Below are 23,384 nucleotides of genomic sequence, written 5' to 3'. Positions count from 1 at the left end.
AGTAAAGTCGCTATCAGGGTGTATGGCGCACCGACCGACACCATGTTTGCAGGGAATTTACAGGTCATTAACTAGCTTTACCCATAAACCATTCGTCCTAAATGTCCCGGCAGGTGACAATGATTGTTCTTATTCAAAATTAAAAATATACCCAAAAACGTTTCCTTCAACCCAAAATAACTTTTTTGTTTGTGGGTGTAATGTTCCAAAATTGTGTTGTATTGTAGTGTGTGTGCTCTGAGTATATTCTGGTCTTTTAAATGTAAATATACATCTTTGTTTGGTTTCAAACATTTCTTGCAAGTTTGAACTGTTGTAACTTGTAACTTATAAATTGAATGAAGGGTCTATCTGTAATAAGCTAGCTAATGACCTCCCAGATCGTTGAAATGATTATGTCGGTCCAAGCGCCAAACACCCTGTATTTATGTCTGCAATCGACCTCGAACAATCATTAGTCTTCTAATCATCATTCAATGTCCCGATCTCATCTTCCAGACCTTCGCTGGTTGACATACCCTGGCCTCGTGCCGGGCGAAACCACTTCCAGTACTCGCACCACACGACCAGCACTCCACTTCACGTTAGCATATCGGACATGAGCAATATGGCAGCGGAATAGCTAGTCTTCTGCAAAGTGTTGGATCAGCTGCACATAATGTTTTTGACGCGATATGCATGGATTGAATATGGTCCGTCCAGTCCGCGTACCGTGCACCAATAGCAGTTTCAGCGTATTCACAAGTCACAACACGACACACAATAGTACCGTATGTAATTAGTTTAGTAAATACATTGGTACTCTATAAGGAGGGTACTACGAATACTAGAAAATTAATTTCGCATTTTAAGTTTTTTCTTATTACTAGGTATTGGAGAGTGACAGTGATAATGTTTTGTCTCGTAAATAAAGTGAAGGCGTGAAGGGTACAGTTATACCTAAGTAGGTATAGGCTAGGAGTTAGGAGCAGTCCCTATATATATGCACTAAGTACCTATATGTAGAGACGCGGCGGCGCGGCGGCGCGGCGCGCGGCAGTGTCGGCGCGACCCGGCCGCAGCGCGACGCTCCGCCTTCATGTCGCTGTTCTTCAAGTTCAGGAGCGGCGTGAGTACCTCTACCGTGCCACCGCGGAGCGCCCCAGAACGCCCGCTCCAGGCAGTGATTCTATCCCTCAGAAAGTGATATATTTATTGTGTAGTCGGCAGTCCCCTTGACTGCAGGAATATGTCGCCTTCGTAATATAATTAACGTGCTTAAACACATCTCATATAGTGCCTACTTACCTGTTTAATTCTGATGCGATTTACGCGCATCTAGAGGCCCATTCATTATAGCAAATAGATAAATAAGAATAAGTAGGTGTACTTAGCCAATAAACTTGATTCGTTTCATTAAAGCTAAGTTCAGCCACATGCAGCTGCATACCTGGACTGTTTCTGTTTGAAGGTGTTCTGATTAAAGTGATCGTGAAGAGCAGTAATGTGGATACAATAAATAATGCGTAAAGCTGTCGGCGCGCTGGGTGGGGTTGGGCAGTGCGGGCACGGCCGGGGCTCGGGTCCAGCTCGCGCACCTCTGCCACCTCTGCCTCGGCTGCCCACGGCACAGTTAGCGACGATGTTACAAAAATATTCATAGACATATTCTGAACTTCTACTTTGTGCACCCTTGGAATATCACGCCTGTTAGATAATATAATTGAACATTGACAAAGGGCAACTGGGCAATCCACACCTTGTTCCACTAGATTCCTGTCGAAATTTAACAATGCTACACATTAGCACAAGTTTCAGTGGTGATGTCGAAATAGTGTTGATCGTGGCAGAGTTTTCTTATACCGTGAGTGTACCGCGCGTAGCGAGTAGCGTGGGCCCGCCGCCACACCGCCGCGCCGCGCTATTCATGCCATGCAAGAGAGTTCGATCCTGGCAAGTACCTATGTGACATTTTCCGAGCAGCACATGCTTGCTATTTCTAAGATTATTTTACATATACTTTATTAGACAACACTCACTGATAATAATATTTATTGTAAGTAGATGGTGAAGGCAACCATCGCAAAACCTTGTTTATATTATAGACTAGCTTCCGCCCGCGACTCCGTCCGCGCGGATGTCGGTCTTCGCGTGGAAGTTTTATTTCTCCATTTTGAGTAACACTGACAATGACATCTTATAAATATCTATTGGACCCAAATACGGCGAGGCCCATAATAATTAAGGAGATCCCTCTATTGAGCTACTGCTGCTCGCGTTCTGTAGAATAAAACTGAAAAATACTTTTATTTACGTATTTTTCCATGATAAGAAGTATCCTATTTTATGACCAGAATAATAAGGTATAATTATACCATATACCAAGTATCATCGAAATCAAACTGTTAGTTTTCACGTGATGCCTGAACGTACAGACAGACAGACAGACAAAACAATTTTTAATCACATATTTGGGTTTGGTATCGATCTAGTAACACCCCCTGCTATTTATTCTTTCAATATTTTCAATGTACAGAATTGACCCTTCAACAGATTTCTTATAACATGAATGAATGAATGACTGAGAGTGTTCTATCGGGAGTTATACGTGTTATTGTGAGTCAACCATAAAAGATAGACATTTGCTGTCGTGGAATATTTTTTAAACAATTTTAAGGAGAACATTTCCGTCATACATGATTTCTGTGTAGCTTTAACCATTAAGGCTGCACACGCGACAGAAGCTTAAAAAATGGAGTAAGTTCTCCTGTTTTCCCAACATTTCCCTTCACTGCTCTGCTCCTATTTATCGTACCGTGATGAAAAGTATACTATAACCTGCCCAGGAGTATGAAGAACAATTGTACCAAGTTTCGTTGAAATCTGTCGAGTGGTTTTTGTTTCTATAAAGAACATACAGACATACAGACAGACAGACAAAAAACTTTTTGATTGCATTTTTAGCGTCATTATCGATCACCCCCTGATAGTTATTTTGGAAATATATTTCATGTACAGAATTGACCTCTCTACAGATTTATTATAAGTATATTTTGGAAATATATTTCATGTACAGAATTGACCTCTCTACAGATTTATTATAAGTATAGATATAGATATAGATTAGAAATCGCCAATCCACCTTGCTTGGTGGTTGGTCATCATTACTTCTCCATGTGAGACGTGCCTTTCCTCAGAAGCGGGACTATTACGGGCTGATAATACACGCAGTGTGCAGTCTTAACACCGCCGCCTGGCAGGTCCTACACTGTATGTATGTATGTAACATATAGGGGACAGGTGACGGACGGGGCCGTAATATTATATTACTCTTTGATTGTTTACAATGTTAATGTAATTGTAAATCAGTATTTAATAAGTATTATTAGTAGAACCCGGATTATTTTGTAGATATATTAGCAAGCAAAGGCAATGTTATCTGTTATTTGAACGTATTTTTTTTGCCGCGGGAAGGCCTACTTTTACATTTTAGTTTCGGATGGGAAACCAAAACTCAGATTCCATTCGTGGCCCTAGAATTGTCCAGAATATCATCAGTGTGGATCTGACAACCCAAGCCAAAACCCGAGTTTGATTTGTTATCAAACCGTCCCCTGCACGTGCACAGAACACTAAAGTTGTGCGTTTCTCCAGGAATGTGCCAAACACTTCAGTTTTGCTCTTGGAAATCATGTTATGCAATGTATGTATATTACATGTATCTCTAGGGAGCGCATACACATATGTTGACTGCGAGATTGTTTGATATTTCAGGCTTTTATTGCTTGGGGTATTCAACCCATTCATATATTTTAGCACCCAGCTCGGATTCGAAAAACAGGAGTAGGAATTTAATCAGTAAGTCTGACACTCCCTCTCGTTTCGCCCAAGGTAGAAAACGTCAATAATTACTTAATAATTATTTGTTTTTACATATATCTGTTGTAGTACAATAATTAAGTAACCACCAAGTATTGACGTGCCCTGACTCTCCCGCTCTCGCCAGCATACTGCCTCACCCAAGGCGGGAGATATCAGGATGATTTTCGCTTGCCCTAAAAGTATAAAGAATATGTAATTATGTAGGTACTTACCCATATTAACACAATTTCAAACTGTCCACAGAAGAGTACCTAGTACCTACATACCCAGGCAGTATCCTTAGGGCTAGGGCCTGTTTCACATTCACGATGTCTGGATAACCACTTTGGGCGAGACAAAGCATAAAGAACGTTGTATGAACTATCTGCCTGCCATTAAAGCTCTTAGACTACAAACAATGAAAAAAAGTTTGTTTTCATATAATAGGCGTGTGTATGCTAGTTTCCTAGTTAGATACCTGCATACCACGATGCGGAGAGCCATTGGCCATGAGTGCCAGATTAGGTATTTGCTGACTGACTGGTGTTACACTTTGGTATCGTCGACGACGACGATTCTTCGTACCTTTTCAAACACCTTTGTTTATAATATGGAGGCAGGCGAGCCATACGTAGTATCAGCTGTGCGCGGCGCGGTCGGCGGGCTCGCGCCGCGCGACCTCGCCTCGCGCCGCGCCCCGCGGGCCGCCACGCCGCCGGCCGCCGCGCGGCGCCCCGCTCGCCGTCACCTCCGCCGCTACCCGCTACCTCGCCTGTTCTCACTAGTGCCTAACGGGTGAACTCGTCTCGCTACACGCGCACGCAGTTGAGTCTAGCGCGCCACTTGAAGCTATTGTGTTTACTGTTCAGGCATTTCTATGAAATTGTCAGTTGTCCGTGAGATTGCACTGCACGTATTGCGCGGGCAGTGTGAAGTGTGTGGTGATTTCAATATTTTGTGTGCAAGTATTCGTGGGTGTGAGGTGTAGGTGGCCTGAGATCACCGTGCAAGGAACTGCGATCAACAGTGCCCGGGAGCCAGCGAGGGCAGTGACCGCGGTCGCGATCTCGGTAGGTACGGGAAGAACTAAGATCATTGTGAGCAATAGTCTTGTGCCTGCTCGGTCACTTTAAAGATCGCTCCGTACTAGTTCAGTTCGGTCAGTGAACTAGTTCACTTGTATTAGTTCTATTAGCTGTGATTCGGTCAGTACATTGCTGAACGAATAATCTACCAATTAGTTACTCTTTTGAAAGACATCATAGTTCGGTGTTTTACCTCAGAAAGAGCACAATTTTTAATAGCTGTGTGGTAGTATTATTTGCGATTGAAAATGGCGCGAAACTGAATGTCAATCGCCAGTGTCATACATATAATTCAAACTTCACCGCGACACTCACAAGTCTAGGTGATTTTATAGAGAATAAGGTAAAATAGGCCTTATGGCATTGGCATAACATTCATTACAATAACGAATTCGTCGGTCGGTAACATTATCATTCACGAACGGCTTACTCCCTAACAGATTCCTATTCCCTCTCTTGAAATGCTTTCAGTTATAAAATAGTACCCTTTGTCTCTTTCTTTCGGGTCGTTCGTATGCGTACGGAGCGGAACGCTACGCGAACTAATAGACCGACTGACCGATTAGCAATCCGTGGTCGGACACATTTCTTTTCGTACAGTTAGAAGATACGTTTCCTAATCATTCATCGTTCGCGAACTACATAAGACTAGTGAGCAACACACTCGCGCGTAACATACCTACTACTAGGTACACGAATAAATCAGAATACTACTTAACGGTGTTTTCGTACAACAAATTAAGGTTAGGCACTTGTAGCTTCGAAACAATGTGTATGTGATGTGATGCGATTTGAGTACCTATGCTGGTACTTAAGTACGTACCTATTAACCCTTTTCAATAGAACCGATACCACTAAGTCCTGGTGTTTAATAATAGGCACAGAATTACGTACTACCACATACCTACTCTATTTGTCATGACTTCATGAGTGCCGAGTGCCTAGGCTGAAGTCATTCGCCCATTATTTCTGAAAAATTAGAGTTGCTAGGTTAGTAAGTACCAACATAAGATCGCGAAGTTCGCGTCGATCTGTGAATCGCTTAAAATTAAGGAATGATGACCTCGTGATCACATCCGTGACGTCTTTCGCGTAGCTCGACGACGAGCGACGTCTGAAGCCATTTCCTAAAGTTATTATTGAATGGAATATGAAATGCGTCATTGTAACTAAATACCTACTATTAACGTATTTATTTACGGGATCAACATCAGTCACGCACTGTCCAGTAAACCAATTGAATGATCTGTCCGGAATAAACGCTGCTTAGAACCTCGGAACTGTTTACATTTCTGTGAATACCGTCAGACGAGGCGAGGGGACGGACGTCAGCTGCGGCCGCCAAGTAGATAACACATCGTATTGTAGTGATACATGTGTGGCATATCATACGTATCAGTCAGAGCTGGTGCAGCTAGTGTCGGTTTATGAAAATAGTAGGTATTTTAGCTAGGTAGGTGATAACTAAGTGGTCACAGGTCAACGATCAGTTCCCCATTTTTGGACCTTATTTAGTGACGCTTAGATACTTTCCTTGCTGAAATAACAACATCATCATGAAATAGTATAAGTGATTGTAAGGTGAGGCGGGTAGGTACCACTGTTTTAGGGTTCCGTACCTAAAGGGTAATGGAGCCATATTATTACCAAGACTTCTGTCCATCTGTGTGACACCAGGCTGCATTCTGCATATCATGAACCGTGTAGTGTGTAAAGCGATCACAGTTCGAGCTCAGGAGTCGCTGCAAGACTGGACACTTACGGGCCAAAATGAAATATTAATAGATAATAATGTGGATGCGATAACATGAGCAGATAATGATTTCTGTTGCTGCTATAAAACCAAAATACCTAAAATGAATATATGCGGTGTGTTCCTGTATAACGAACGTGGATTTAATGCCGTTTGGTTATTGCTCGAACGAATAGAATAACTAATGGCACAGAATACTTCGTCCAACTTAAATCAATTCAGTAGTACAGTTCCGGTCCGGGACTAATACAACTAAGTACACGCTAATCTCCGGAGGTTTCGGCGATTATCGTGTTCAACAAATAAACATACAAACAAACTCTTCAGCTTTATACATTATGTACTAAGTTACATGGGTATAAAGATATAGATAGATATAGTCCAAACACAAGTTTCTGTAAATCGTTGAGGTATTCTCTCAGCTAACTGTTAGCTCAATATCAGGGAGTCGATAAACATTATGCGTCCGAAATGGTTCGTGTAATATAACCCACGGCCGGTGTGTCGGTTTTTTTGCTCGAACTTGGCGGACACACTGCCGTGTGTCTAGATAATAGGGTACACCCTTTTGTTGTTGGCTGTAGCCAACTGTACAAAATGTACATTTTGTGGAATCTGTATTTAAGTTTTTTACGGTTAACCATAAAATGGGATTTGGAATTGTGGCTGGCGATGCCGGCCTCATCGCTCAAGTTGGCTCCTCGCGGACTAAATGTCGGAGCGCGCGTATCAACCACTTAGTTACTTGGCCTAATTTGATCTGATAATCCAATTAAACACGACGTATGCCTTACCAGCAGCTATACCCACGTGTAACAACACGTAACTACTAGTATCTACCAACAGTATATGATATATATGTATCTATGGTAGAAATTAAGTGCATTACAAAACTCTTACACTGGAAAAGGCATCACGGTTTGATCCAGGAACCTTAAGAATATTAAGAGAGTCATCGTGCGCGGTAACGGAGACTTAGATCTACTGACTGTATAGCAAATAACTGATGCTTTCTGTGCGCCAGATACGAAGGAACTCATTATTCTGTTCAGGAGTATAGATTCTTCCGCGAGTCATTTTGTAATAATCTTAAATTGTTATTTAAGATTTGTTGCATTTCCCGAATAACTTTTAAAGAGTTTATACCCAGAAGAAAAAAGACTATTTGCATTTGCTAGGAGCAACTCGTATGTGGATTCATGAGGATTCCATATCATATAGTAGTAATAAAGTAACACGGGATTTTATTGTAACTTTCGTGAGACATACTAAATTAATTATTATGTTGGCGGCTTACTCACGTATTTGTTTGACGCAGCATTCCGCGACAATCACCGCGCCGTGAGTCGCGGAATGCTGCTCATGAATATGAGCCTCTAGCATGCCTTGAAACTAGTCGAGTTCCTCGTCAAACAAATACGTGAGTAAGCCGATAACATAATAATTAATTAACTCGGGATTCTCGTCTACTAAGTACAAGCGTGTAGTTCATAATAAATTAATAGTTAATAGAATAATTTCATAATATGCCGGCTGTGAAAGTCCGGGGAGTTCCGGAGAACAGACCCTGGCGCACAGAAAGTCTTTAAATTGTTTAGTAAGTGTGCATCTTCCTAATGGTGAAATACTTTTTGAAATCGGTTCGTTACACAGAAATTCAGTACAAACAACAAACATTCGTACAAAAGAGCAAATGTTTAGCTACTGTATCAAATATTAGTATCGATTGATTTCCTGTAAAAATGTGAAATAATTATATACACTTTTGCAACTATTTTAATAGCAGATTAAGGGCAATCTGTGTTGAGCGTTGAGCTACAGCGGGCCCGGAGGCCGGGCGCGCGGCGCGGCGCTCGACGTACTTGCCATATCTGTTAGTGATTAATAATGATAACGTTGCGGGTATTATCATTATCACTGAATATCTTGTACATAAGAATGTGACGCGGCGGCCTGAGCTAGGCAGGCAGTGAGCCAAACATACGACGTTCTAATTATTTAGTCACAGCCTACTGTCTGATCTGACCGCAGATTCTCCAGTTGCCGTGCCTGCTACCAGAGAGTAGGTAGGTACGGCAGCGTGCGTCCAGTGTCGGGTCACAACTAGTGACCACAAGGACTGACACTGCGATATTTTTATTTGGCAGGAGTTTCTCTCGAGCTGGTGTAGTGCTCGTGGTACTACACCATCTCAACACTGTGTACCAGTGTGTTAGTGTACACCCTACACATGAACCTAAGCATTATATTGTTCAGTTCAGGCCGCCGGCCCACAGACGATGTAATTGCACTTATTAAACGAACATGTAATAAATACGTTTAAAAAATATAAGTTTAAAAACCGACTTCAAAAAAACTAAAAACAAACAAAATGTAAAAAAATAAAAAATAACCATTATTAGTAGTTACTAGTTTAAGTTTTACCCACCCACCGATAGGTTATTAGTAAAACAAAATTATTCATAGTTTAATATATACCTAAAATTGAGTTGTTTACAATTTTGTGACCATTCAGTTTTATTATTTGATATGAGCTTATGGCACCGATTTCTGACCTGTAAGTGGGTGGGTAACCCATCAGCACTATAAGTCGGCACAATCTAGAGGTCAACTCTGACGTTTGCCAGTCTATGTACCGCTACAACTATTTATGAACATCTTATGACTTAATTTAAACCAAATATTTGTTATGTTGTTGGCTGACAATATACGATAAATGAGCAAAATAGGCTGCAGCAGCATTAAGCCAAAAAGTGCATTATTCTCTTTGAGCTAATTTAAATACTCTTAACAAATACGGCATTATAACAGCCGCGCCGCATGTCTGTAACATTCCTAGACAACCTACAACGTTAGGTACAGCTCATCTGTGGTCAAGGAACATAAAACTGATCCCATCGAATTTAATACTGGATTAATTTCATTATTATTATCTTTTTCAAAATAATAAGACTTACTTTTTTAATTTTTTATTTTCGTTGAAATATTTATATTTAACCATCAGGTGACTCGTTTGCTCGTTTGCCACCTATTCTATAAAAGAATATCATAATCGTGTAATATATATTTTTGTTTTATTCAATAGGTATATTTGATATTGTGTATAATGGTGTGGATCTTTCACAAACCGTTTAGTCTTGGTGTCATTGGATCGTTGAAGCTCTACGCAGTCTCACGCTGTTTCGGAGGTTCTTGAGAGATTATTATATTTTCTAGCTCTCATTATTTAAGGTTACCTACTCGATATGACTCGGTATCGGCCATAATTACGACCGATCTAATTTACCTGCCCCTGCACGGCAACTGCCAGAACTGACTACTTAGATTGTGCGGACTATAAAAATAGTTACTTTTTATTTTTTACTTTTAACTTTCTGTTTGATTTTAATTTTTGGTCTTTGGGTTATTTAAACGTAGTTTTTTTTCTTTTTAGTATCGACCTATATGGATCCGTTTTACCACTTATAATTTAGATCGGTACAAAGTTGTAATCAATACAAATGATACCTACAAGCTCAAACATAGGGTAGTTACTGCAAACCGTTGAGAAGTTCTCTCGACAATCTGTTGGCTCCATCATCAGGTCGACTTCAGACCGTAAAAAGAGCACATTCGTGGACTACACGGCGGCGACCTGCTCCTTGATGTAAGTGTAGAAGGAGCTGGGGTTCACGGTCAGGATTATGTATTTCGGCAACATTTTCAAGTTTAAATTGATAATGTTCTATCAATTTAAAATACCGAGTCAATATGACATATGCAAGTGGCATAGTTACTGTTTCATCTAAAAACGATATTGTGCGTACGGCAGCTGCAGGCGCCCGGCAGCCTTTCAAGAAATGGGTAAATGAACGATGTGGCCGCGACATATAGAGCGCAACGCCCGTTGTATGACAGGTCCCCTGTTTCCTCCGCGGCGCGGCACTCCGGCAGACGTCTGCGGACGGAGGTCATCGCCCGTCTGTAGAGGACCTGTAGTACGTGTAATTGTTGGCTGAAACCCTTTCAACTCTCGGGCCACTACAGGTATCGATCGAGCTGCCGATGTCGCCTCCCTCCGGCGCGCGGCGGCCGCGGCTCGGTCGCGCTCGGTGCGCGCCGCCGTCCGCGAATGCACGAGTGCACGTGTGTTAGTGTTGGCTTTCCTAAACTGTTTCATGGGGTTGAGACTGTTGACACATCGAAATAGTTTAAAGCATCATTTTTTTTAAACCGTAGTAGGCAGACAGTAGTTTCGCGTACCCATACGTTTTACGTCCGTAGGTTTTTTTTTTTTTTTTTTTATTAAAACGTTGCCCCACACTAGGATTTTCTCCTGTGTCGTGGGTGCGTTTACAAACATACAAGTTCACATACACATGACACCCAGACCCGAAACAACAATTTGTGGATCACACAAAGAGTTGCTCCGTGCGGGAATCGAACCCGCTACCCGTTGCGCGGCAGCCAGTTGCCCAGCCACCGCACCAACCGTGCAGTCAAAGCAGGTTTGTATCCAATGTAAGACGTTCACAGAAGTTTAGTCGGAGTAGATGTTATCCTTATTATATCCTCTTTCCGCTCGCTCGACTCGTTAGTTCAGTTTACGTCTCATGTGGGCGTTTCTAAATTGATGAAATTTTACGTTTTTTGCAGTTCGATATTCGGTGGTATGATGATAAAACGTATACCTACTTTATATTATATATTATTTCATTGAGTAAAACTTGACGTTTTGGCTACACATTGTCTAATACACAACTTGACATATACATACACCGAATAGTTGTTCCATGCGGGGAACAAACCCACGACACTTTGTGCGACAGCCGGTTGCCCAATCACACCGTGCAGTGAAAACTAAATATGTTGATGGTTATTTTAAAAAGGAACAAGTTTTAACAAATGGTAAAAGTCAAGTTTTATCATCATACTATAATTATGTTAACCAGTCGTAAACTAAGAAACACAAAAAACATACTAAAACGATTTATTTTTCGGTTTTTTTAATAGCTGGATAAAATTTGGCATGCACTACAATTCGTAGCGCGTAGTACGTAGCTCGTGACACGTGAAAAACACGCGTGCTACGAGCTACGTGCTACGCGCTACCAGCTACGAGCTACGAACTAACTACTCGCTGTCTATGAACTACGAGCTACGCGCTACGAGCTACCTAGGGTTATAGTATTTTGTCGCTACACAAGTAAAAAATGTAGACTAATGAAGGTAGGGTTAAGGGGTAGGAGGGTAGGGTGACTCGAGTAGTGTAGCGAGTAGCCAGCGCGACTGTGGCCGCGTCGTGTCACGGAATGCTGCTCATAAATATGAGCCTCTAGCATGGCTTGAAACTTGTCGAGTGCCTCGTCAAACAGTTACGCGAGTAAGCCGAAAACTAAAATAATTAATTTAGTATTTCCCATGAAAGTTATAATATATGCATACTAACTTAACTGCACGGCGGCCGGGGAGTGGGGCAAAGTTTTATTTTTAAAGACATAATCCTTACTATGAGAGAATTTGTGATATACTAATCTATGTACTATTAAGCTTGCCATACGCAGAAGGAATGACGATCAGCATTAATCATCTCGCTTGTTCAAGGTAGAAGCAAGTTATACGGCCAGGTTTCCTCGAGATGTTTTCCTTCGCCTATTTTTATATCAGTGACGTCTAAATAATCTTACAACGTACATAATAATATAACTCGTACTTGGTACTTGCCAGGTTTCGAACCCGCACCCTCGTGCTTGAAAAACGTTGATTCTTGACCTATGGGCCGCCATGACAATTTTACTAGGTACCGTACTTAAATTACTTAATAATTAACATTTCATACTTATGACAAAAAAGGAAATTTGTTGATTTAATATTCATAGTCTGCCGCGGGCACTCCGGGGCTCCGGCACTCCGGGACTCCTTCACACAATATGTTTGCATTGGTAACATCGTGAACCTGTTGTCGACAGATGTATGTCTTTGCCGGACTTCAATGTTCCGGTGTTTTCATGGTTGTATCTACTGTAGATCCTGGCTTACAGGAGTTGCAGCGGTGTGGGAGGTTGTGGCGGGCTTGTCCCATTAAAAAAAAAAAAAAGATGTATGTCTTTCCCGCCGTAACAACCAAACGCTTTTAAAGAGTTTCCGATACAAGACATTTTTTTAATTTTGTTTAAACTCGAATGAATAACTGAACCAATGGGACGGAACCATTCCACCACCTAATCCGACGAGCACTTGGCCGGTGTTTACTTATTTCCAAGAGGCAGTAGTTTTGTGTCACGGCGCCGGCGCGCGTATCACAACACTACTGATTTTTTTTTTTTAAGTTTTCAATACAAAAATTATAGAATTCTCTTGTCTCTTAATTTAAATAAGTTTAATGTTATAGCTAAATAAGTTTAATGTTTAATGTTAAATAAGTTTAATGTTACATTAATTGTACGACAGTTCGTAACACGCATGGGAGAGGAAATATTGTGAACAACCCAGTGGCGTAGCGTAGTGGGGGCAGGGGCGGCCCGCCCGGGCGGCACTTTTTAGGGGGCGGCAAATTTTAAACAATAAATATATTTTTTTTTATAAATATTTCAACCATTTTATATTTTTTTCGCAACTAGAGATCGGAGAAAGTAGTGATAGTGGGGATGGAACCTTAAACGAGTGGTCCTGCCCCGAGAACTTCTAGACAGAGTCGAGCCTTGGTTCCTAAAAAGGCGATCGAACAAATCCGATAGCCATAACTTCCCTCTTCTCGAAAATAATGGAGTCCACTATCAACTGCCAGCTCTTGCGGTACCTAGAGGATCACCAGCTACTCAGTGACCAACAACACGGTTTTCGTAAAGGTCGGTGGGCTGGGGACCTTCTGGTTTACCTGACACACCGTTGGGCACAGGCGATCGAATCTAAGGGGGAAGCATTGGCAGTGAGCTTGGACGTGGCGAAAGCCTTCGCCCGGGTTTGGCATAAAGCGTTTCTTTCGAAGCTTTCTTCCTATGGGCTTACCGAGAAATTGTGCGAATGGGTCTACTGCTTCCTTGCAAACAGAAGCATTTAGGTCGTTGTCGACGGGGACTGCTCCGACTCTCTGTCTGTAAACGCTATCACCTACCCTGTTCCTCATCCATATCAATTATATGTTGCAAATTTGCGGCATTCATTGTAATGCGGATGACAGTACAGGTGATGCCTATTATACCGGCGCCGCGCTAACATTTCTTGAGAAAAAGTCAACGAGAACCGAAACAGACTTGTGTCTGAAATCGAGACTTCTTTGCGGAGAATCTCAGATTGAGGTGAACTTAATTTGTTCCAGTTTAACCCTACTAAGAGTGAGTTTACCGTTAAGACTGCCGTTAAACTGCCGTTGGTCGTCTCGCGTCAGTTTCAAAGTACCCCCTGACTGCCTCAGCCGGTATTGGAAATCTTCCTAAGACTTTTCTCGCCTTTGGCGAGGCGAGAGGAGTGTCAGACTCTTACCTACTGACTAAAAACCACCCCGTTTCTACTCCTGCTTTTCGAGCCGGATATTTGGGATACTTGGCATCAACATTTAGAGCGACGTCCAGTTCCGTGGCCATCTAGCGGATAAGGTTAAATTAGCCTCGAAAAAGCTTGGTGTGCTCAACAGATCAAGGCAGTATTTCACTCCAGCCCATCGCCTGCTTCTATATAAGGCGCAGGTTCGGCCCCATATGGAATACTACTCATCTGTGGGCGGGGGCACCCCAGTACCAGGTTCATCTTCTGGACCGCGTTCAGCGGCGTGCGAATCGGATTGTTGAGTGTCAGGAAATTTAAAACCGACTTAACACTTTGGCAATGCGTAGATATGTAGCTTCGTTGTGCATTTTCTATCACCTATACCACGGGGAGTGCTCTGATTTATGACTGTTCTTGCCGAAAAGGTCTCTATTATGAATCCGTATCCGACTCCAGGAAGAGACTACGGGGCCAATCCAGTTGCGGAAGGGCGTGAGACAGGGAGACGTGATATCTCCGAAACTGTTCACGAACGCACTGGAGGACGTTTTTAAGCTCTTGAACTGGAGCGGACACGGCATCAACATTAATGGCGAATACATCACTCATCTCCGTTTCGCCGATGAGATAGTCGTAATGGCAGAGTCGCTGGAAGACCTGAACACCATGCTCAGCGACCTCAATACCGTTTCCCAACAGGTGGGCCTTAAAAGGAACATGGACAAGACAAAAACCATGTCAAATGTCCATGATGCACCTGTACCGGTTATCGTTGGGAACGATATACTCGAAGTTGTAGACCACTACACATACCTGGGTCAGATCATCCAGCTAGGTAGGTCCAACTTCGAGAAAGAGGTCGCCCGAAGAATCCAACTCGCATGGGCAGCGTTTGGGAAGTTACATGAAGTCTTCTCATCAAAAATCCCGCAGTGTCTGAAGACCAGGATGTACAACCAGTGTGTGTTGCCAGTGATGACGTACGGTACCGAGACATGGTCCCTAACTGCTGGCCTTTTAGAAAGGCTCAGAGTCGCCCAGCGCGCGATGGAGAGAGCTATGCTCGGAGTATCTTTGCGCAAAATCCGAAACATGGAAATTCGCCAAAGAACAAGAGTTTCAGACATAGCTCTCAAAATATGCAGGCTGAAGTGGCAATGGGCAGGCCACGTCGTTCAGAGGACTGATGGCCGCTGGGCCAGGAAGGTGACTGAGTGGCGACCGCGGACCGGAAGACGCAGCGTGGGCAGACCTCCCACTAAGTAGACCGACGACATCGTCAGAGTGGCGGGGAGTCAATAGATGCAAGTGGCGACTTGTCGTTCTACGTGGAGGACCAAGGGGGAGGCCTTTGTTCAGCAGTGGACGTCTCTCGGCTGATGATGATGAATGTATAGTATACATTAAATTAAAATACCTAAATAAGGGGCGGCAAAATTGTCTTCCGCCCCGGGCGGCCGACACTCACGCTACGCCACTGGAACAACCTGTTATTGGTCGCGTGATGTTATTCATGTTAATTTTGCCAAGACTGGCGGTAGTGGGGGAAATTCGGAAATAGCACATCACAATCTATGAAATAGCCAATATTCACAAAAAAAAACCAAAATGGAATTGCCATTTCCCGACCAAATGACTGGACCATAAAGTGCTTGTTGTACACGTAGGTACTGACATCGAACCGCGCGAGGCCATCTGGTTTAGTGTAGCGCAGGCAGCGCGCGTGTGGCCGGGTGCGTGTGCAGTCTCATGTCGGATTTGGAGCACGATACCGAGGCAAGGCAGTCCCTTGATGCTTTGCCCACAACCCGCGCGGCCGCGGTACAACCACGTCTCACATTGCATGCCCTCGCCATTAGAGGGCAACAGATGGTAATACAGCTGGAAGTATCCAAACACCAACATATGCCGCGTAATGCCAGTTCGGACGGCGTCGCTGTGTCTGCTTACAATAGTGGTCGGCCCGCGAGCTGCAGCTAACACTTGGTCATTAACGTTTCAGAACCGCAGCAGTGCGAGCGCGGCCGCGTGCGGCATGGAGTGCGGCGTGGCGGCGGGCGGGTACCCCGCGCCCCCCGCGCACCCCGCGCACCCCGCTCTCTCGCCCACCGAGCGCTCCCCCGCCAAGTCTGGCCTGCACGTCAACTTCAGCGACAAAGGAGAGGTACCTCTACCACTACTCCGTGTACAATCTCACCAACTTCACACACATCCCGTCTGCAACAGCTAAGTCGTAGCGCTGTGTCTTACTGCGGGAGGTATTTAACTTGGATAGGTACCCATTAAGTTCAGCGAAATGTCACGGGCAAATAATAAAAAGTTAACAAAGTTTCCGAAATATCGTATTCGAATAATGGATCTAAGATCTAATATGGTCTTATATGGTATACTAGCCGGTTCCATCCGCTCGGCTCCCATTGATAATGGCCTTCCCCAATAAATGGGCTATAACTATCACCACAAATGGCAACACAAAAATAATTATCAATTCGAACCAGTAGTTCCAAAGATTAGCGCGTCCAAACACAAACTCAGTATATTACGTAAAAGAAATGTAGATAAGGTATAGATTAAACATTACACGTGCGAGAGACATGCTTCGGCAACAATAGGCTGCATCGACCGCAGGCATACCACGGCCTCGCAGACAAACCGGCGTGAAATAACGCTTCTGGTGTGTTCCGTGTGGATGAGGTTACCGGACGAGGCCTGAATAACATTGCGAGTGACCATCAAATGTCGTCCACAGGTGAAGGAGCGGCGCGAGAAGTTCCTCACGGCCAAGTATGGGAGCCACCAGATGGCGCTGATCCGCAAAAGGCTCGCCGTCGAGATGTGGCTGTACGACGAGCTGCAGAAGTTGTACGACACGCCGGTGAGTGGCTCCTCCCTCACTCACTCACTCATTCACTGACACTGTTACTGCGCTGCAACACTATTGACACTCGTGTCTACATATGTACACACATATCATTGTATACATTTACTTGCCGCCTACTGCCTGTCTATTTTTTATTATTTTTTAGGGAAAAAATTACACCTCTTGGAAATGGGCAGAGATATAAGCAGGCTATATTACCATACCTGGGTTCCTATAAAAAATATATTTAACTACTAGTAGCAGATTGAAACTTACTAACATAGAAAATTAAATTAAAGTTAAGTATGGAAATTAATTGTAATTATAAGTTTCGGTTGTGGTTACAGAAGGATGGCGCGGCGGGCGCGGCGGGGGCGGCGGGCGCGGCGGGGGCGTGCGCCCCGCAGGAGGTGGAGGTGGACATCGACGAGCTGCTGGACATGGACAGCGACGAGCTGCGCCGCCGACATCTCACGGTGCGCCACTGCCTCGCAGCCTCACGGCGCCCCTCGCTCTGTGCTCTACTACATGCTTATTATTTCTTGTTACAGACTTTACTAGCGGATGCCAAAAAACCTCAAAAAGATGTACATGTAAGTATTTACATGTCTCTAATTAGGTGGTTAAATAGAAGGACTTGCCATAGCCATGATCTCAAAGCGTAGCAGAGGAGATCTGTTAGCACACGGCGAAGTCATTGCGGTGGCCATCAGGTAGCTGTAGCTGTTGGCAACTTCGATATAGTTTCGGCAACGTTTGGTTCCCACTTGTACTACTACTACATTATACCTGACTTATTACTGTTTTTCTTTTCAGAAATTCATAAATGATTTGCTAGAAAAAGCGAAAACTCTTTAGATTATGGAACCAAATCTCATTGGGCTGACTAAGGAGTGGACTACCGTTAGCCGAAGCCCCCGGCGCACATATCAGGCAGCGCCGGCCCACGACCACGTGAGCTCGCACCGGCCGGGTGTAGCCCGCTTCTGTGTCATTGTTACATTATGTAATTCTTGTAGAATTAATATTGCCACTTGTCGGTACACAATGTCGTAACCCAAGCGCAAACACACTGGTCTGTCAGTTGGCTGTGTACCGACACTCGCGACCTCGCACCGGTTTACGACGCGTGCGGACTCGTGGCTGATAAAGTGTACCTAGACCTAATGTAGAGCACGGATTCTCTGTTTGCTGAATCTTAGCAGGCCATTGTTTTGCTACAAGAGAATAATTATGTAAGGATAGTTATGTTAGAAAGTATTGTAAAGTACGATATAAATATAGTTACAACATTATACATCGCGTAGTGCCGCGTGGCGCGCCGCGGCAGCCTGCGCGGCGACACTACGTTGGGAACTCGTTCTAATTTATGCGTAAGAATATCTTGAGTGCAATAATACTAATCTTAATGCTTGTGTGACGTACCTATTGAATATATAGCAAGGAGATTGCTTTGTGTAATTTAAACTTACGAGACTGACTCAGTGCTCTAGTGCTCGTGTAATCTGGAGGTGCGTTTGATTACCAGACAATTTTACTGAACATTTCGATGTTGAACTTCTGCCAGACTTGACTCGCGCGCTCATGCAGATCTATTGGGAAGCGCTTACAGCCCTACAACAGTTGTGAGAGCCGTCAAGTTAATTGGAATTTAGTATTAAAGTTCTAGTGAAGATACTTCACAGATTGTATGCGTCGATGTCTTAACCTACGCCTTACATGCAGCCTACTAGCAGGTAGACAAAGCTAACAAATAAAATACTACTTTATTCATATGCAATAACTGTTCACTACGTGTAAGTTAATAAGACTCCTACTGGTAGTACTCATACTGGTAGGTACACCCAACTTAACACTTCATCGTTGGAAGAATCAGCTCGAGTTGAGTAAGGCCACAGATACCTCGTGCCACAGATGTTTGAGCCCTAATTGGCACAGCGATAAAATGTCATAGATTATGATTAAAATGTTGCTTGCTCGCAATGGAGCAGACGACAACATAACTTCCTAATGATATAAATGTAATGTATGTACATAAGTATATAGGTACATTAACGTCACAACTGTATAGCGGGTACCTATTGATTGAATGGGTCAGTGAACATTAAGTATTACAGGATCGTGAAACCTAGAAATTATTGACTGGTGTTTGCTCCAACGCAGTGGCGGCGTGGCATTGGTTTGTTTCCACTCCCGGGGCAGCATACTCTTGTGCACCCCCTTTCTTTTGAAAGCGATCGATTGGAAAAATATTTAACGGATTTCTAATTTAAAACATTGTTTAGGTATATATACATAGTTTATTATGCTTTTATGTAAATTATAATTATCAGCAATACAGAAATAAATGTTGAAAAGGTCGCAAAAAATTTCGCCAACTGGAAACTTCACGAACGCCGCGAACATTAAAAATATAGTTATGTACTAGCAAATTCAAAATGTATAAAAACAACATACGAGGCCGCGATGGCATAATATACTATTATCACACACAGTTTATTTCTCTCTATCTCTTACGGTTAATGTTTACAAGAATCACTTTTATGTTTTTTATTTCAAAAATTACGTTATTTTTAAGGTATTTTCTTTAGTTCAGTATCTAGTAATCCTTATTCAAATGATTATGTTAGTTAGGCTTTGAATGCAGATTAAAATTACCCTTTGCACTCACAGTATATCAATCAGATGAATAGTTTCTGAGATATCGTCATGAGAAGAATTAGCAGCGAAACATATAAACTAAAGCTCGGCGACCAAGCTCTTCATTTGAGATGCCTACGAGTCCGTCCCTTCCGTAGTTCCGTCACATCGCTCGGCCTCCTACTTATGCCATCCCGCATTGAGAACCTCCTCCATTTTTGAAGTCCGAAGCAAGGCTCGGAACCGGTTTAAAAAATACCGGTTAATACCGGTTTATATCGGTTTTCCTCCGAACTTTTCTTAAGAACGTGAACATTAAAGAACTTTATTTTAACCTAAATTAACCGGTTTATTCGACGAGGGGCATGTCGGTACACGCGTTGAAATATTATTATTGAAATAAGCTAAACAGCGCGCGGCGTTTCTTTGATGTGCGTCGTATTAACCGGTTTTTATTGCTCTAAACCGGTTAATCCGAAAAAACCTTTATGAAAATACTGTTCCAAATACCGGTTTAAAAAAACCGGTTTCGTGAACGAAACCCAATGTAAAGGTTTTGCGTACAAGTACATAATAACGGTTTGAAAATTAAACCGGTATCCGAGCCTTGGTCCGAAGTCCACGCCGGCGAAGGCTAGTACCTACTATACTAAACTAAGCGAGTGTTGCGTGAGTTGCCCCCACCCATTTTATCGCCACTGTTCGTTTTCAACTCAATTAAGACTTGCATTGCACCTTAATATCGTACTAAGAACTTATACGTATGTATAACATAGGTAAGGCATACAGACGGGATCCGAGCAATATCGCTATGTAACTGGCTGTGAGAGCTGACGCTGTCAGTCTTGCCTCCATAGATTCCATAAGTGTTAGAATTAAGGGCCTGGGCAGCCTGGGCCCGGACCTCGGCATAGTTACGTCGGTCTACGCCACTGCCAATACAATTACATCGGTTATCGTTGCAATATTTGTAGCGGAGCTAGTAGTCTCGATGATGTTCAGTGTGGTGGTCTCCAATTGTAATTACTTTGTAATAAATAATTTTAATAAAACATTGTTGATTTTAATTAGTTACTACCTAAGTAATTCTTCTTGGTAAACATCATTGACATATATGGTAAAGGCTATTGGACTGGTCATTCAATAGTTGCACTTGCTGTTCTGATAGATTTTCAGTATCAGAACGGATGCGACGTGAGAAAATAATTTTGAACGATTGCAGTTTTATTGATGTTTGATGCACTGTCGATAAGGGGTTGTTAAAACAAATCTTGCAGTAAATATACAGAGTTGTTGCGAAGCGAACGAAGAAGCGAGATAAATAAATAGAACCAGTGGATGACGTCAGGTTTTACAGCTTTGACTATTTTACTCATCACGATAAAGGTTATTATGATCGTGGGTCGAGTGGTGGGTGACCGTGTGTCCCCTTCTCGAGAGGTGGTTCCATGAGAAGAGTAGCGGTAGCATCAGCATCAGCGCCTCATATAAGAGTAACGACAGAGAAGACTGAATTTTGTTGTTCTAGGAAATATTTAAAGGCAATAACTTGTACTAGTGATGAACGAACGTCATGTTTTAGACATTCTGCTCGAATATCTGAAAACGACCTAAGAATTCCAATAATTTTTTCTATGACTTTATTTTAATGCCATTGTTTGCATCAACTCGATCAACTTTTAGTCAGGTAAGTAAATATCAAAACTGTACCTACTCAATTTAAAATAACCAAAATAAGGAAAGAAAAGGATTTTGATTGAATCTGAGTTCACCATTAATGGAATAGTGTCAAAACAAAAGTCCCCACAGATACCATTAGTCGTCGAAAGTAATTTGGATTAAAATACATTATGTCTAATAAGAGTATAATAGTATTAAGTCTTTACAGAAACGAAAACTTTCAAGGCTTTTGGATATTTCTCGAAAATTTAAAGTCTGCGAAAAGCCTTGAAAGGAGAATCGGATCTAATTTCTTAAAGTGCCTGCCATTAAGAATAAATGTTACGAAATTGCTAGATTCAAGTACCTATCTGAGACATTATTAACTATGATGCGAAAAATTTAGTATCAAAATTTTTTTGTGGAGACTATTGTATCCTTCCGTCTCGGTTGGAAACGGGAAAGAGCGCCAGACCGTTACTGACTAAAGACCACCTCGTTCCAACTCTTGCCGGGAACTTGGTAGCTACATGACGATCTACCCTCGCCCTCGGGCAATAATTGTAGTTTTCTGATAACTATTTGTTGTTATCATTAATAAATGATTTCATCTTCCGGACCTTAACCGGTAAAACACTTAAGTACTTAAAAAGTATTTTATGGGAAAGACGACAAACCAACCACGCCCATGGACATCCGCAACACCAACACCAGAAGAGTGTTATAAATGCGTTGCCGGCCTTTTGGAGGTTAGGGATTTGATAATTGTGGATGAACAGGGGTCAGTTACCTTTACGCAATGTTGCCATTTTGAATAAAAATTAATGGCTTTTAAATATAGCCATGGCGTTCATAAATATATTTCCTCAAAAAACATGGAAACTTTCCCTGCCAAAATTTCTTGCTGGTAACACCGACGGTTGGTCAGTCTGGGGACCCGACCAGTATTAATAATTATTATAATAATATTAATTGTGACGAACGATATAACGAGGCTTACTAGACAAAATCAAGTCTACTCCAATCTGTGACTATTGGTGTCATAAAATTTCAGGCGCCACTCCATCCACCGAGTGAGAAACGAGTAGCAGGATTCTCCTACTTTACATTACATAGAAGGTGACAGGCCCGGCGCCCATTATCGGCATCGGCACGACTGAGGATTTTAGGTGGCAAATAGCAATATACATTAACATAATGACAATAAAGATAAAATTTCCATTATATATGGTCGCAATAACATAAATACCGCTTCGGTATGCTTGAGGCTGCTGTATCGGCAGCCTTATAAGAATGCTTCGGCATCCTTCGGTACGCCGCCGGCACCGAGGCACCACTCGGGGATAGCTTGCCCTGCGGGGCGAGGAGACGCCGAGGACGGTGCGGCTTGCAAAAGGATGCCTCGTTTTCCCTAAGAACTTTGCAGCATGCCAAAGCATAGTTTCCGACAGTGTGCGCTTGCATGCAGGATGTCGAAGGATCCTGTTCCTTGCCGATGCCGATAATGGGCGCCGGCCCTAAGGATGTTTGTATAGAATATAGAGCGCCATCAATAACTGGTATAGCATGGCAAAAGTAACCTCGAAGGATTCTTATATCGGTAGACAAACATTTTGTTATTCTAAACTAGATAATATTTAAAGGTAAATTCACGTGATGTTAGGGGGTTAATCCAAAATCTCACCACATATCGCTAAGGTGGAGGAAGGGGGAGGGGTGTCTATAAACACTAAAAAAACCTCACATGATAAATTGTTATGCTCAGAGATAGTACGAGTAGGTAGTTGTAGTACCTACGAGAAACGAAACGAAAGCGAGTTCGGCGATGTGGGTTTTCGTTCAACGTAAATTCTTATTACAAAGACCGGTTCGTATACGTTTTTGGCAGTCGCCAACTAGAGTCTGGCCAACGAAAGTTGACCAAAAAAGGCGGCAAGTTTAAACAATCAAGAGCTGCTAACACTGACTATAGGCTGCTTAAGCGGTCTTGATATTTTTATTATTTAAGACTAATAATACGCCATATTTACACTGCCTCGTTGGTCTAGTGATCGCTAGCGTGACTGCTGAGCAAGAAGTCCTG

The 23,384-nt window shown here is 42.7% G+C and overlaps 1 protein-coding gene across 4 annotated transcripts; it reads left to right on the top strand.

The window, feature by feature from the left end:
- Positions 1 to 970: 970 nt before the first annotated feature.
- Positions 971 to 20,696, top strand: LOC126912681 (protein phosphatase 1 regulatory subunit 14B). 4 transcript variants are annotated; one of them, XM_050705962.1, is made up of 7 exons: positions 4,625 to 4,910; positions 15,810 to 16,014; positions 16,145 to 16,306; positions 16,892 to 17,017; positions 17,350 to 17,478; positions 17,554 to 17,595; positions 17,819 to 20,696. In XM_050705962.1, the coding sequence occupies exons 2-7, from the start codon at positions 15,892 to 15,894 to the stop codon at positions 17,858 to 17,860; spliced, it is 624 nt and encodes a 207-aa protein (XP_050561919.1). In that variant the 5' UTR covers positions 4,625 to 4,910; positions 15,810 to 15,891; the 3' UTR covers positions 17,861 to 20,696. The 4 variants fall into 4 exon arrangements, with proteins under 4 accessions (XP_050561920.1, XP_050561919.1, XP_050561922.1 ...); XM_050705963.1 differs by lacking the exons at positions 4,625 to 4,910; positions 15,810 to 16,014 and adding an exon at positions 971 to 1,108; XM_050705965.1 differs by lacking the exon at positions 15,810 to 16,014 and having other exon boundaries at positions 4,630 to 4,914.
- The last annotated feature ends 2,688 nt before the right edge of the window (positions 20,697 to 23,384 follow it).

The sequence above is a fragment of the Spodoptera frugiperda genome, chromosome 28, assembly GCF_023101765.2.
Source record: "Spodoptera frugiperda isolate SF20-4 chromosome 28, AGI-APGP_CSIRO_Sfru_2.0, whole genome shotgun sequence".
NCBI classification, from domain to species: Eukaryota; Metazoa; Arthropoda; class Insecta; order Lepidoptera; family Noctuidae; genus Spodoptera; species Spodoptera frugiperda.
Note: the sequence above shows the minus strand (reverse complement) of the source record. Positions and strands in the feature narration are given on the sequence as shown.